The sequence below is a fragment of the Cryptomeria japonica genome, chromosome 2, assembly GCF_030272615.1.
Source record: "Cryptomeria japonica chromosome 2, Sugi_1.0, whole genome shotgun sequence".
Lineage (NCBI taxonomy): Eukaryota > Viridiplantae > Streptophyta > Pinopsida > Cupressales > Cupressaceae > Cryptomeria > Cryptomeria japonica.
In genome coordinates, this window is record NC_081406.1 from 45468604 (window position 1) to 45485533 (window position 16930).

At 36.0% G+C, this 16930-nt stretch overlaps 2 protein-coding genes across 2 annotated transcripts; both read left to right on the forward strand.

The window, feature by feature from the left end:
* The first annotated feature begins 3931 nt into the window (after positions 1 to 3931).
* On the forward strand, positions 3932 to 14168 carry LOC131075012 (protein VARIATION IN COMPOUND TRIGGERED ROOT growth response-like). The gene is made up of 3 exons (XM_058011780.1): positions 3932 to 4455; positions 4845 to 4869; positions 13752 to 14168. Exons 1-3 carry the CDS (start codon positions 3932 to 3934, stop codon positions 14166 to 14168), a joined length of 966 nt encoding a protein of 321 aa, XP_057867763.1.
* A 1556-nt stretch (positions 14169 to 15724) lies between these two features.
* LOC131075013 (disease resistance protein Roq1-like) lies at positions 15725 to 16252 on the forward strand. Its single transcript, XM_058011781.1, has one exon. The coding sequence runs from the start codon at positions 15725 to 15727 to the stop codon at positions 16250 to 16252; it is 528 nt and encodes a 175-aa protein (XP_057867764.1).
* Positions 16253 to 16930: the final 678 nt, after the last annotated feature.

Below are 16930 nucleotides of genomic sequence, written 5' to 3' on the forward strand. Positions count from 1 at the left end.
ACTTCACCAAGGCCTATGATCGCATTGAATGGCCTTTTATTCTGGTGATGCTTAAAGCCTTGGGGTTTGGTCCCCGATTCATTCAGTTTGTGAAAATTCTTTTTAGTGATGTGTATGCCTACATCACCATTAATAGCTTTTGGGCTTTATAGATCCATTTGTCAAGGCTGCCCTCTTGTGCCCTCATTGTATGTGCTTGTGGCTGAAGGATTTGGTTATTTGCTTGCTTCTGCCATTTCTGTTGGATGTGTCAAGGGGATTGCCTTGCTTGAGCACCTTCTCAACTTGTTAATGGTCATTTTGCATATGATTCTTTCCTCATTCTTCTTGAAGAGGAGAATAATGTCAAGGAATCCCTTCATTGTCTGGACATTTTTTGTCTTGCTTCTAGGTCGGTCATTCAAGGGTACAAGACTTAGTGCTATAGGTAGTCTTTCCTTCCAACCCCTTCTTAGTTGCTCTAGTTTGGATGGAAGTGGATTTAGCATGGGGAAATTTTTTGTTTTCTGGGCATTCCCTTTGCTTTTTAGGGTTCTACTATCACTCTCTGGAATGCAGTGCTTGCTAGAATAGAGAAGAAGCTTGCCTACTGGATTACCAAGCCTCTTTCCTTAGCTATAAAATTTTAGATCTATTCTAAAGTCCTTATTGCTACTCATGTTTATTATTCTTCATGCTAGGCTCCTTCTAGAGCTTCTTATTTCAATCTTGAGAAGCTCTTGTGAGATTTTCTTTGGGCCAATGGCATTGATCATCATGTCTTCCACAGAGTCACCTGGGACTTTTGTTGTCTCCCTCAAGACTCTGGTGGGTTTGGTCTCTTGTCTACATAGAAACAAGGCTTAGCCCTCTGTGCCAAATGGGTGCTTAGAGCTACTTATGGTAATGAAGCTTAGAAACTCTTGCTTCATCACTACATCTCTTCAAGACATCGAGTTAATAGGCCAACCTAGAAGGGGATTGGCTTTCAAACCCTTCTTCTTATGAAGATGTTGTGCGCATTCAAGGAAATTTTGTTGCCAGAAGTATTTGGTGTGATGGTTCAAGTTTTCGTGATGGCCTTTCATTCAACCAACACAATCTTTGGTGGTTGCCTCTCATTTAGGTTCAGGGGCTCCCTTTGGCCCGTGTCCCTGGAGTGCATGCTCTACATTTTCAAAAATGTGGCATTTGTTCTCCTCGTGACCTTTTTTCTTGAGCTACCACGAGTCTTCATTCCTGGGAGGACTTGTAGTCTCAGTTTCACCTTGCTCAACCAAATCGATAGGCATATGAGATAGTGCTTTGTGCGCTACCTCTGAATATGCTACATAAGATTGGTATTCATTCTATGATACCTTGGTGGAAAGATTGGCATTGGTTTCCCAACACTTTTTTCTGTAGTTATAAACCCAAGATGGGTTACCACTGGCTTATTCCTCATTTGCCTATGGTTCCCACCTTGAATTGCTGATGGCATTTGCAGTATTCGCAAAAAGTTTGGTAGTCTAGATTCCAGACTATTTGGTTTGCCATTGTTGAACCTAAGGTGGCTCATTTTTCCTGGTGTATTATTTTCCAAGGCTTGCCTATTGGCTCCCATCTCAGGCATCTTGGGGTGCCTGACCCTCGTTGTCCCTTTTGTGGTTTGCCTAAGACTTTAATGCATCTCTTTTGGCTCTGTAGAAGAGCCCAATAGTTGTAGGTTTGGATTCATGATTTCTTTAAGCCTTTTTGGCCTGAACCCTTTTCTTGGCATATGGTATTATTGGGAGATTCTCAGCGGCTTCCTTTCAAGTTCACCCAGATTTGGCATGCTTTTAGGATGGAAATCCTCTTCAGTTTATGGAAATATAGAAATGTTTTTTTGTTTTTTCACAACACTCTTGATATTAATGATTCTCTGTATGCTAAAGCTTGTATATGCAATAATGTGATGTTGCAAATTCAGGTGCAGACCAATAAAGTGGCATTGGAAGTGGCCCATTTGCAGACTTTGCTTGATCATTGGAGCAATTCCCCATGTATGGTTGCCAGAGTTCTGTCGAATTCAACTGCATCCAATGACTATTCTTCGGCTCGTGGTCATCGGTGTGACTGTAACTCTTTGGTCAAAGGTTCCTACATTCCTCGTTCTCAGGCTCCTCGTCGCCACTCTGGTGGGCGGAGGGATTCCTCGCGTTGTCTCTTGACATCTTTGGCTTGTGGTGCCTCTCTTTCTAGGTGGCCTACAGGTGGTGGTACCTCTTCAGATTTTGGTGGTTCCGGTTGGCCTATGAGTGGTGTTATGTCTTTGACTCCTAGTGGTTCCAAATGGCCTGATTCTAGTTGGCCCATCTCTTCCAAGGTGGTTCCTCGATTAGCTCTAGCAATGTCTCCTTCTTAGAAGGATAATGAGGATATTGTTGAGGATGATGAGGAGGAGTGGGACCTCCCTGACCCCACTGATGTATGGGGTAAAAAAGATGATTTAGATCCCCTGCCTCCTTCTTCTGCTATTGCTCTAGCTGCTTAGGATTTTTTTTTATGTTTATGGCATTTTAGTTGACTTGTTGTTTCCAAGCTAGGCCCGTGTGACTCTCGGGGAATGATCTCTTCCTCCCACTTTTTTTTGTGAATAGTGTATACTTAATACTTTTTTAATGGAATGCCTATTCATCAAAATAAAATAAAATAGAAGTCATTCTTTCTTTAAACTATCATAAACATAAAGATCAAACCCATTAAGTCAAATCTCACGATTACACTTCCAAAAAAAATTTAGCCTGCAATTAATTGCTTTTTAATAATAACAAATATATTTAAAAACTATGAAAATTTGGGGACAAATCAAATTTTTCAATATATTTTGTTTAATTGTTGGTATCAACCTTTGGACCTAACCATTTTGTGAAAGCCAATGTGTGGGTGAAATTTAGATTAAAAACACTTCCATGATAAGGAAACATTTGTAGAAGTTAAAAGAAAGAATGAATGCCAAGTGGAGGACAATGAGCCTTTTGCAATCCCCATATGGAGCCAATTTATTAATAATGTTACACTTGGTGAATAAATTTATAATACTAAAGATACCAATAAAAAAGTTCATTGTTCTTTTAAATTAAATAATGCTGAAAAAGAAAAATGATATTAATTTGATATAAGATCAAAACAAAAATTCAAGATGAAAAAGACTAATATCAAAATATTAATTTAAATTTTTCTTTTAAAAGATGATAAAATTAACGTCAACAATAATCTAATGGAACAAAAATTACTTCAAGACAAAAAATATATAAAGATGATAAAGACTAGCATAAAAAATATTAACTTAAGACAAATTGTTATAAAGATGATAGAAACTAACATAGAAAATATCAATTTAATAAAACTAATATCAACTAAAGACAATCTTTGCAAGGATAATAAAGACTAATATGCATATCAAGTTCTTCACAATCACATATCTTCTAATATAAAAATGATTATAAAATTCATCATATTATTAATGATATATACATAAAACATTCTTATTTATAATATATTAATTTCCTTAGAGTTGGATTGATTTACAATTCAATTTGTTTCCATTGGTAAGATATAGATATTTTATTTGTTTCTAAAATTACATATAACTAAAAAATCTTGACACAATCTAGAAAATTGTACATTAATATAAAAATTCAAGATTCTAATTGACATACAAACATATATAAGTATAGATTCAATTGAGAGCTGAAAGTGCAAGTGCATTATACACTAAAGAAATATCGAAAATTTTCTATCATCCACAAGCTTGTTGTGCTATCTCATAAGCGAGCATGAACCTTAGGTTGCAACCTCTTTGACTAATAGTAAAGGATTGAGGGATATTCATTCTTCTAAATTTACCTCTTGAACAAAATCCTAACCTCATATCTCATGATATACATCAAAAAACTTGATCCCTGATAAACTCGTGTCATTTTTAATTATGAAAACGCCAAAAGAAAACCCTTTTGAAGGCTTGGCACCACCTTCCACCTCTGCGCAATCAATCATGTTGCCCAAAAAGTACGATGTATTCATATGTCATCATGGAGGGGACGTGAAGCAAAAGCTGGCCATTCCTCTCCACACAATCCTTCACTGTGTGGGCTTGAATGTGTTTTTAGATTCTCAGGAGTTACAAGTGGGCGATAGATTTCCCTGTGCAATACGAGAAGCCATTGGGAGTGCCCGAATTTATGTGATAATCTTCTCCAAAAACTTCGCAAAATCTGCATGGTGCCTGGCTGAGCTGTGTTACATAATGAAATTGGTGGGGAGCAATGTAGATTCTTACATTATTCCTGTTTATTATGATGTTCAACCTTGGGACGTTAGATGCCCTGATAAGGGAGAATATGCAGAGGCATTCAGTGAGTTTGAAGGAAAGGAAAAGTACTTGCAAATGCTTCCTCCATGGAAGTCTGCCCTGCACCAGGCCTCCTTCCATTATGGACTGCGGTTTCGTGGGTAGGAAATTGTATTCAATATTTTCTTTGAGGATCTAATCAAAATATTTTTTCTAACGAGTTTATAAATAATTTATTTGTTATTCAGAAGATTGTTTTTGAAATCGATTGTATGCCATTGGCGTTTTCTAATCATAGGAATAATCTGTCAAAAACATACATAATTGATCTCAAAAACAATCTTTTGAATACTACGTAGATTCTGAAAAAATGATACCAACAATCTAATCTTTATCATGTATTGCTTCATTTTATATGTCTTCTCTTCATTACAATACTCTTGGTCTATTTTTCAAACATACAAAGAAGAATCAGGATTTATTGTGATGGAAAAAGTGAATTTGTTTTATTTTTAATGATATACTGATGTTTATTTATCTGTCATTGCAGTGATGATGATAATTTGCTGCTTACGGTAGTCAAGCACATATTGAAGTATGTTGGACTACCGCTCAAGATTTCCCGACTTTAAGTTATGTTTCTTGTTATGTAAATAATTCTTAATGTACAAAGTTATTCATTGGAGTGATAAGACAACCTCGCAACCACCATGACCAAGTGTCAAATCAAGCATGTTGGATTAACTTTAAATGTTTCCAGATTTTGATATATGTATTTTGTTATGTAAACACTTCTTAATATACAAAGTTATTCATTGCATTGATGATGACAACTTCGTAAATATCATAGTTATATGTGCATTAAAGCATGTTGGGTTGTCAATCAATGTTCCTTTAAGTTATGTATCTTATTATGTAAACATTTCTTAATATACAAAATTATTCATTAGAGTGATGACAATAAAACACATAATTATACATGGAAAACCTCAAAGAGGAAAAACCACGGTGGGATTTGTGACCCACAATATCAATCCACTGGCCATATGAAGAGATATTACAAAATATAAGGGGCCTACACTTGCAGGAAGGATTATAGCCTAGAGCACACTGTTTAATCACAAAAGGAGCCTCACTGACTACATATAAATCTAGACTACAATCCAGAGAAGTGTTGAACTGCAAAAGATAGCATCTTTTATGCCAAAATAAAGTTTTGGTTAAGCTCTGTCTGTTCCGATCTGAAACCCTAAACCCTTTACCAGAATAACCCTTACATAAATATCCTCACATACATGATCTCTCTGATATATTTCACATCATATCACATCCACATATTCATAATTTCCTATATAAAAAATGATCTAATCCAACTGACCTATATACCCTATACAACTTAGCATGCCTTATGTCGACTTACAAGGATTATTACAATATCAAATTACATGTAAGCTAGATAACATAAATACATGAATATCAAAAACAATTGCCAATGCCAGATCCAAGAGATGTTGACCTCCAATACCGATGACCTTATTCTTAACCATGTCAGCCTGTATTGTCGGTAACCAAATAAATCCTTCTATCATGTTGGTGTTGGTGTCGGTGTAGTGTCTGTGAAGTGTCTGCCGCTACACAATTGAACCAAAACATGAAGTAGGAACAAGATATCATGTTGCCATCAATGACAACATAGTGAAACTAACAAATTGAGTGGCAGTTGCCAACAATATCCCCCTTTGGCATTGATGGCAACACCCATGTGGAAAATGGTCAAGGTTTCATCTATAGGTTTCATCCTACCTACTCCCCCTGAGCTGAATTTTCATCAATGAAAAATACTCCATACTCCCCCTAATATATACAACTCCTTTTCTTTTTTTACATCTATATCACTCCCCCTTTGACATCAATGCCATCAAAAAAAATTTTAAAAATGTCAAAGATCCAAAACTGTACAATGAGTATCCCAAAAATATCTTACCGAAGCTTAACAAATTTCAAAATTTCTAGATAAGCCTTCTCCAATAGCTCAATATAAGTATCCCAACCAGTTTTGAATGGAAATAGATACAAGTCCACTTAATATATGTGCAAATGACTCTTTCTCACTTATCTCTATCGGTGTGGGCTTTCCAACCATATCCATACATTCCTTCTTATGTACACTAAGTGAATCCAACTGGGGACTCACCAAGCCTCTCAGACTTCTGGCTCTCCTTATGATTTTGTCTTTTTCCTTCTCAAGAATAGAAATTTGGGTTTCCAAAATCAAAATTTGACCATCAATGGATGTAGTCAATGAAGTCAATCCATCAAAAGAATTAGCTATATTTGCATTTTTCTCTTGAAATTCCTTTATCTTCTTATCCACATTAACTGTAAGTACATTTGTGTTACAAAATACCCTATAAATATGTGTACATCGTTTCAAAGAATTGTCTAGCAGTTTCAACTTTTCATCAATCTTCTTCTTCTTAGATTCAATCACCTAATCAAATGTAGCTCTTTTAGCTTCTGTGAATCTCTCCAATGCTTGTTGGTTTGAAATCTGCTGCAAGGATTGAAAATCCTTTGAAATGTGCTCAGTAATTTTCTTAAGCTTGCTAGATGGGCTTGCTTCATTGTCAATCTTGCAATCTGGGACTAGTCTGTGTAGAACAATGATTGACTGATCAATAATCCCTTTATCTGTAGATCCCTCCTTCATTAATTTATGTGCAGCCAACATCATGAGTTCAGTAGGACTCATCTCTGTTATGTTTTTCTTTACAACCTACGAGGTGTCAATTGAGACCAATGATGGACCTACTACTGATTCCCTGTCGGATTCCCCTTTCTTCTTCTCTGATGATTTATCTTTTATAGCTTCCTCACTTGCACCGATGGCTTTGCCACTTTATGTAGTCTCTATAATTGTTGATTCCTCTATAGGAACTGTAACCTCAACCTGTACATTTGTATCTGGAGGACTGTTATCCTCAATATTAGTATCTTGTACATCATCAACCTTTTCACTCTCTATATTTTTTGGTGTCTCAACATCTATTTGTACATGTGTATCTACTGGGGGCCTGGTTTCCACTATCTTAATGTTCTTCAAAATTGAGGGTGAATTACCCATAATACCCTTTCCTTTCCCTTCAACAGAGGTGTTTGCGGTGCTTTTCTTTGATTCTGGTGAAGTAAAGAAACCTATGTTCTCTTCAAATAGCTTAACCCATGCCTTTTGAGTCTCCTTTATTATCTCATTTACCCTTCCTAGCATCAGTCTAGTTGTTCTATGTTTGCTATTAAAGACTTTTCTATCTTCCACCTCAAGTGTCCTTTCCATTTCCTCTAGAGAAATAGTAACATAGATAGATAACAACTCTTGAATTTTAATATGCTTGTCTTCTTGCATTGTTGATAGTCTTCTAGTATCTAACTTATTATATAATTTTGCCTGTATTTGGTTTTCAATTTCTATTAAGGCTTTCTTATAAATATCTAAATATAATAATACTGCTTCCTCTACCTCTCTTTGTTCATCATCCTCTAAATGTTCATAATAAAATTGTACATTCTTTAACATGCCATCCTTAGTTATTTCATCAACTAATTCTGCACAAGTTTTTGGTGGAATGATAGTTACATTACCATATTAAATTACCAAATCGATGTCATTCTTCTTCTTCCTTTTTGTAGTACTGGATGGAGTTGAAGATGTTACATTTGGTACTTGCTTATGTGCCAGTATTTTGAATGTAACCTTCCTAACTGGTTGATTTTTAGCTTCTACCTTTGTTTCCTCTATTTTCTTACTTACAACCCTCTTCAAAACCAAGGGTGTGTCATCCTCAGATTCAGACTCAAATGTAACAGGCTCAATGTGTACTTTTGGATTCTTCCTCTTCCTACCTTTCTCTAGGACAACATCAATTAATTCTTTAATGTCCTGTGAGAATTTCTCAACAAATTTTCTTGCTTTTCCTTCCGACTTCTCTCTTTTCTTCCAATTGAACTTTGTTTCAAACTCTTGTGTTTTTTGTTTTCCAGTACCACGAGGCTTCTCTACCTCATAAAAAGGTACATCAATCAACATTTTTGCATAAGCATCAAGGATTTGTGCATCAACTTCATAGCCCATTTCCTCAATCCAAATATTTTTGGGCTTAACTACTTCCATAAGTATTTCATCTTTCTTCACCATGAAGCATATGCCAGTTGAATATTTTTCAACAATATGCTTAGGAACCCTTTCCCTAGACTCCATAGATTTCTGGAATCCCTTAAAATATCCCCATACTTTATCATCTCTCTGACTGCCTAAAGTAGCAATTGACTGTTTCAATTGTCTCCCTACTGGGATATCAAATGCCCATTGCCTCTTCCCAAAACTGGGAGTGGCATTCATGAAAAATAACATTAAGCAGACAATTAAGTTGCCATACTGAAAAGTTCCTTTCCTTTCACCTTTAATCTTTCTTAGGTTTATTAACAGTTCATCCAACCACATAGATCAAATTTCTCATTTTCTCTCATCATCTTATATGCTATGAAAATGAAGGAACTAGAAATATAATTCAATCGGTTTGACTGAGTTACCTTATACTCGATGATCATGCTACCGAATTTGATGTCTGTGTCGGTAATAGTGCTTATTCTCATAGATCGACTATCAGATGTCATGTCGGTGATTTTATTTACATAATCATTTAAAACCTTCTTATCTAGATGTTGTCCAACCTGTGGTAAACCAGTGATTGCCCTGATGGCTTCCTTGGTGATCTTGTAAGGTCTATCTAACCAGATAAATTCTCCATGTACTCTTCTCAAAACATACCTAATTATTTCATCTTCAAATTTTGGAATGTTTAGAATGTCGGTAAACCCTAAGTCTTCAATGTGCTTGTATGTCGGTTTGATCTTTCCAGATTCTCCCATCAGCTCTATCATGTACATTTCCTTTATTTCAGATGTCCCCAAGTCCTCAATGTGACAATGTATGTATGCCCTAACATCTTCAACATAAACAACTCCCTCTGAAACACGTGAAAATGCTCCAACTGAATCTTCCAAGGTAGCCACATGCGGATACCACTTGAAAATTGGCCTAGGACGGTCCTTGAATTCTACAATAGTCCGATTTGCAACAAAGATTGAAATAGATGATGATCCTGCTTCCATGTTTAAGGATAAATACCTGTTGATCGCTTCTAGTGAAAACCCTTAATAGACTCTTCCAGTCATTGCTGAAATTTCCCAAGAAGATATTTGATTGCTTTGAAATGCCTTTGATTTCTCTTAATCACTCTTAATCACACTAAATCACTCTGAATGCAAGGTGATCAATAATGAAGTGAATTTGACCTTTTAACCTAAAAAAAAACCTAATCTTTCATTGACATCAATGACTGCCGGTGAAAGATACCAGATCTTGAACAAAACATCTCCATGCCGGATAAGTATCTATAATGTCTGGAAGATCTTCCAGAACCTCTTCCTGGGGTATAGGTAGTATCTTCATGAATTTTTCCTACCCCTAAGGCATCTGTCTCAGTTACCGAATGAGCTACCTGTCGGTGCAAGAGCAACCTTCTTTGTCGGATAAGTAATCGGTGCATTCCCATCTGTTGATTGTTCTTCAGTTTTCTTGACCCATCTCTGAGTATGATCTTGCCAGATTTAATTTACCTTCTCTTTCCCTTTCTCATTAGATCCTCCATTTCCAACCGGTGGATTTCTGCTTTTACAGAATTTAGCAATATGTCCAACCTCATTACATGCATAACATGTAACATTGTTCTTTTGAATTGCTTTGCTAAAACCGGTATAATTACTTGACCTGCACTAATTAGCCATATGTCCAAATTTTCCACATGCATAGCATTTAACATTCATTCTGCAATCTTCTATCTTATAACCATACTTATTACATTTAGAACATTTATCGGGAGTAGAATCAGGGTTCTGATTTGCTCTGTTTCTACATTGCCTTGCCATGTGACTAGATCTATTGCAAACAAAACATCTACCATTAAATTTATAAGCATTAAATTGCCTTACCAGTGCCTTATGCTTTTGATCTTCATTAGTAGTACCATAACTTTGTCCTTGCTCAAATCTAAGTCCACTAGAATCTCCAATCTACCTTTGTCTCTTCAATAATTCATCTAGTTGTGCTGAACTAATCTTGAATTTCTCTTTGTACTCACTTGCAATAGTTATATCTTCTCTCAAAATTATCATTTGTCTCTCAAGCTCTTGTTGATTATTCTGGGATTGTACTAAATCAGTTCTCAACATATCATTCTCATGAACCAACCTACCACATTCTTCAAATTTGTTCTTCAGGGATACAACAAGATTTTTTTCCTTTTTCTTCCGGTCCTCGATCTCTTTAGACATTCTCATTGTTATAGATTGCATTTCATTTCTCATAACCATGTTCTCCTGACTTAATTTCTAACATTATTCCCTAAGTGCATTTTTCTCTTCATCATCCTGATTTTGCAAAAGTTCCTTCCACCTGGCCTGAATAGATGATAGCCTCTCTTGTAGGACAAGATTGAATTCCTTAGCAGAATTCAATTCATCTTGTAGCTTTAAGTTCTTCAACCTTTCAGCATCATAATCTTCAAGTGTCATCTCAAGTTTCTTCTCCAAGCCCATGTCCATGGATTTTGCATTCAGGATCTTCCTCAAGCTATTAAACTTCCTCTAAGGCACAAGGCTCTGATACCAATTGTTGGAATCCAATTACATTGAGAAGCAGGGGTGAATCAGTGTTATATAGGATTGATCAATTTTAACCTTTTTAAAACATGCATACACCAACCGGTATACTGGTATATACATAATTGAAAGAAGTAAAGAAACCAATAAGCCAATCACATAAATGAGAATCATAACACACATAATTATATGTGGAAAACCTAAAAGAGGAAAAACCATGGTGGGATTTGTGACTCACAATATCAATCCACTAGCCATATGAAGAGATATTACAAAATATAAGGGGCCTGCACTTGCAGGTAGGCTTACAGCCTAGAGCACATTGCTCAATTACAAGAGGAGCCTCACTGACTACATATAAATCCATACTACAATCTAAAGAAGTGTTGAACTACAAAAGATAGCATCTTCTATGCCAGAATATAGTTTCGGTTAAGCTCTGTCTGTTCTGATCTGAAACCCTAAACCCTTTATCAAAATAACCCTTATATAAATATCCTCACATACATGATCTATCTGATATATTTTACATCATATCACATCCACATATCCACAATCTCCTATATAAAAAATGATCTAATCCAACTGACCTATATACCCTATACAACTTATCATGCCTCATGTCAGCTTACAAGGATTATTACAATATCAAATTACATGTTAGCTAGATAACATAAACACATGGATATCAAAAACAATTGTCGATGTTGGATCCAAGAGATGTCGGCCTCCAATACCGATAACCTTATTCTTAACCATGTCGGCTTGTATTGCCAGTAACCAAAGAAATCCTTCTATTCTGTTGGTGTCGGTGCTAGTGTAGTGTCTGTGAAGTGCTTGTTGGTGCACAGCTGAACCGAAACATGAAGCTGGAACAAGATACCATGTTTCCATGTTTGTGAAAATGCTTTTTTAGTGATGTGTATTCCTGCATCACCATTAATAGCTTTTGGGCTTTATAGATCCATTTGTCAAGGCTTCCCTCTTACGCCCTCATTGTATGTGCTTGTGGCTAAAGGATTTGGTTATTTGCTTGCTTCTGCCATTTCTGCTGGACATGTCAAGGGGATTGTCTTGCTTGAGAACCTTCTCAACTTGTTAATGGTCATTTTGCATATGATTCTTTCCTCATTCTTCTTGAAGAGGAGAATAATGTCAAGGAATCCCTTCATTCTCTGGACATTTTTTGTCTTGCTTCTAGGTCGGTCATTCAAGGGTACAAGACTTAGTGCTATATGTAGTCTTTCCTTCCAACGCCTTCTTAGTTACTCCAATTTGGATGGAAGTGGATTTAGCATGGGGAAATTTTTCATTTTCTGGGCATTCCCTTTGCTTTTTAGGGTTCTATTGTCACTCTCTGGAATGTAGTGCTTGCTGGAATAGAGAAGAAGCTTGCCTACTGGATTACCAAGCCTCTTTCCTTGGCTAGAAAATTTTAGATTTGTTCTGAAATCCTTATTACTACTCATGTGTATTATTCTTCGTGCTAGGCTCCTTCTAGAGCTTCTTATTTCAATCTTGAGATGCTCTTGCAAGACTTTCTTTGGGCCAATGGCATTGATCATCATGACTTCCACAGAGTCACCTAGGACTTTTGTTGTCTCCCTCAAGACTCTGGTGGGTTTGGTCTCTTGTCTACATAGAAACAAGGCTTAGCCCTCTATCCCAAATGGGTGCTTAGAGCTACTTCTAGTAACGAAGCTTAGAAACTCTTCCTTCATCACTACATCTCTTCAAGACATTGAGTTAATAGGTCAGCCTGGAAGGGGATTGGCTTTCAAACCCTTCTTCTTATGAAGATGTTGTGCACATTCAAGGAAATTTTCTTGTCAGAAGTATTTGGTGTGATGGTTCAAGTTTTCATGATGGCCTTTCATTCAACCAACACAATCTTTGGTGGTTGCCTCTCATTCAGGTTCAGGGGCTCCCTTTGGCCCTTGTCCCTAGAGTGCATGCTCTACATTTTCACAAATGTGGCATTTGTACTCCTCGTGACCTTTTTTCTTGAGCTACCACGAGTCTTCATTCTTGAGAGGACTTGCAGTCTTAGTTTCGCCTTGCTCAACCAAATCGATAGGCATATGAGATAGTGCTCTGTGCTTTGCCTTTGAATATGCTACATAAGATTGGTATTCATTATGTGATACCTTGGTGGAAAGATTGGCGTTGGTTTCCCAACACTTTTTTTTGTAGTTATAAACCCAAGATGGGTTACCATTGGCTTGTTCCTCATTTGCCTATGGTTCCCACCTTGAATTGCAGATGGCATTTGCAGTATTCACAAAAAGTTTGGTAGTCTAGATTCCAGACTGTTTGGTTTGCCATAGTTGAACCTAAGGTGGCTCATTTTTCTTGGTGTATTATTTTCCAAGGCTTGCCTATTGGCTCCCATCTGAGGCATCTTGGGGTGCCTGGCCCTCATTGTCCCTTTTGTGGGTTGCATGAGACTTTAATGCATCTCTCCTAGCTCTGTAGAAGAGCCCAACAGTTGTGGGTTTGGATTCATGATTTCTTTAAGCCTTTTTGGCCTGAACCCTTTTCTTGGCATATGGTATTATTGGGAGATTCTCAGCAGCTTCCTTTCAAGTTCACCCAGATTTGGCATGCTTTTAGGATGGAAATCCTCTTCAATTTATGGAAAGATAGAAATGCTTTTTTGTTTTTTCACAACACTCTTGATATTAATGATTCTCTGTACACTAAATCTTGTATATGCAATAATGTGATGTTGCAAATTCAGGTGCAGACCAATAAAGTGGCATTGGAAGTGGCCCACTTGCAGACTTTGCTTGATCATTGGAGCAATTCCCCATGTACGGTTGCCAGAGTTCTGTCGAATTCGACTGCATCCAATGACTTTTCTTCGGCTCGTGGTCGTCGGTGCAACGGTAACTCTTTGGTCAGAGCTTCCTGCATTTCTCGTTCTCAGACTCCTTGTCGCCACTCTGGTGGGCAGAGGGATTCCTCGTGTTGTCACTTGACCTCTCTGGCTTGTGGTGCCTCTCTTTCTAGGTGGCCTACGGGTGGTGGTACCTCTTTGGCTCTTGGTCGTTCTGATTGGCCTATGAGTGGTGTTATGTCTTCAACTCCTAGTGGTTCTAGATGGCCTAGCGGTTCCTCGACTAGCTCTAGCAATGTCTCCTTCTTAGAAGGATAATGAGGATACTGTTGAGGGTGATGAGGAGGAGTGGGACCTCCCTGACCCCACTAATGTATGGGGTAAAAAAGATGATTTAGATCCCCTGCTTCCTTCTTCTGCTATTGCTCTAGCCGCTTAGGATTTTTTTTTATGTTTATGGCATTTTAGTTGACTTGTTGTTTCCAGGCTGGGCCCGTCTGACTCTCGGGGAGTGATCTCTTCCTCCCACTTTTTTTTGTGAATAGTGTATACTTAATACTTTTTTAATGGAATGCCTATTCATCAAAATAAAATAAAATAGAAGTCATTCTTTCTTTAAACTATCATAAACATAAAGATCAAATCCATTAAGTCAAATCTCACGATTACACTTCCAAAAAAATTTGAGCCTACAATTAATTGCTTTTTAATAATAACAAATATATTTAAAAACTATGAAAATTTGGGGACAAATCAGATTTTTCAATATATTTTGTTTAATTGTTGGTATCAACCTTTGGACCTAACCATTTTGTGAAAGCTAATCTGTGGGTGAAATTTAGATTAAAAATACTTCCATGATAAGGAAACATTTGTAGAAGTTAAAAGAAAGAATGAATGCCAAGTGGAGGACAACGAGCCTTTTGCAATCCCCATATGGAGCCAATTTATTAATAGTGTTACACTTGGTGAATAAATTTATAATACTAAAGATACCAATAAAAAAGTTCATTGTTCTTTTAAATTAAATAATGCTGAAAAAGAAAAAGGATATTAATTTGATATAAGACCAAAACAAAAATTGGAGATGAAAAAGACTAATATCAAAATATTAATTTAAATTTTTCTTTTCAAAGATGATAAAATTAACGTCAACAATAATCTAATGGAAAAAAATTACTTAAGACAAAAAAAATATAAAGATGATAAAGACTAGCATAAAAAATATTAACTTAAGACAAATTGTTATAAAGATGATAGAAACTAACATAGAAAATATCAATTTAATAAAACTAATATCAACTAAAGACAATCTTTGCAAGGATAATAAAGACTAATATGTACATCAAGTTCTTCACAATCACATATCTTCTATTATAAAAATGATTATAAAATTCATCATATTATTAATGATATATACATAAAACATTCTTATTTATAATATATTAATTTCCTTAGAGTTGGATTGATTTACAATTCAATTTTTTTCCATTGGTAAGATATAGATATTTTATTTATTTCTAAAATTACATATAACTAAAAAATCTTGACACAATCTAGAAAATTGTACACTAATATAAAAATTCAAGATTCTAATTGACATACAAACATATATAAGTATAGATTCAATTGAGAGCTGAAAGTGCAAGTACATTATACACTAAAGAAATATCGAAAATTTTCTATCATCCACAAGCTTGTTGTGCTATCTCATAAGCGAGCATGAACCTTAGGTTGCAACCTCTTTTACTAATAGTAAAGGATTGAGGGATATTCATTCTTCTAAATTTATCTCTTGAACAAAATCCTAACCTCATATCTCATGATATACATCAAAAAACTTGATCCCTGATAAACTCGTGTCATTTTTAATTATGAAAACGCCAAAAGAAAACCCTTTTGAAGGCTTGGCACCACCTTCCACCACTGCACAATCAATCATGTTGCCCAAAAAGTACGATGTATTCATATGTCATCATGGAGGGGACGTGAAGCAAAAGCTGGCCATTCCTCTCCACGCAATCCTTCACTGTGTGGGCTTGAATGTGTTTTTAGATTCTCAGGAGTTACAAGTGGGCGATAGATTTCCCTGTGCAATACGAGAAGCCATTGGGAGTGCCCGAATTTATGTGATAATCTTCTCCAAAAACTTCGCAAAATCTGCATGGTGCCTGGCTGAGCTGTGTTACATAATGAAATTGGTGGGGAGCAATGTAGATTCTTACATTATTCCTGTTAATTATGATGTTCAACCTTGGGACGTTAGATGCCCTGATAAGGGAGAATATACAGAGGCATTCAGTGAGTTTGAAGGAAAGGAAAAGCACTTGCAAATGCTTCCTCCAAGGAAGTCTGCCCTGCACCAGGCCTCCTTCCATTATGGACTGCAATTTCGTGGGTAGGAAATTGTATTCAATATTTTCTTTGAGGATCTAATCAAAATATTTTTTCTAACGAGTTTATAAATAATTTATTCATTATTAGAAGATTGTTTTTGAAATCGATTGTATGCCATTGACGTTTTCTAATCATAGCAATAATCTGTCAAAAACATGCATAATTGATCTCGAAAACAATCTTTTGAATACTACGTAGATTCTGAAGAAATGATACCAACAATCTAATCTCTATCATGTATTGCTTCATTTTATATGTCTTCTCTTCATTACAATACTCTTGGTCTATTTTTCAAACGTACAAAGAAGAATCAAGATTTATTGTGATGGAAAAAGTGAATTTGTTTTATTTTTAATGATATACTGATGTTTATTTATCTTTCATTGCAGCGATGATGATAATTTGCTTCTTACCGTAGTCAAGCACATATTGAAGTATGTTGGACTACCGCTCAAGATTTCTCGGCTTTAAGTTAGGTATCTTGTTATGTAAATATTTCTTAATGTACAAAGTTATTCATTGGAGTGATAAGACAACCTCGCAACCACCATGACCAAGTGTCAAATCAAGCATGTTGGATTAACTTTAAATGTTTCCAGATTTTGATATATGTATTTTGTTATGTAAACACTTCTTAATGTACAAAGTTATTCATTGCATTGATGATGACAACTTCGTAAATA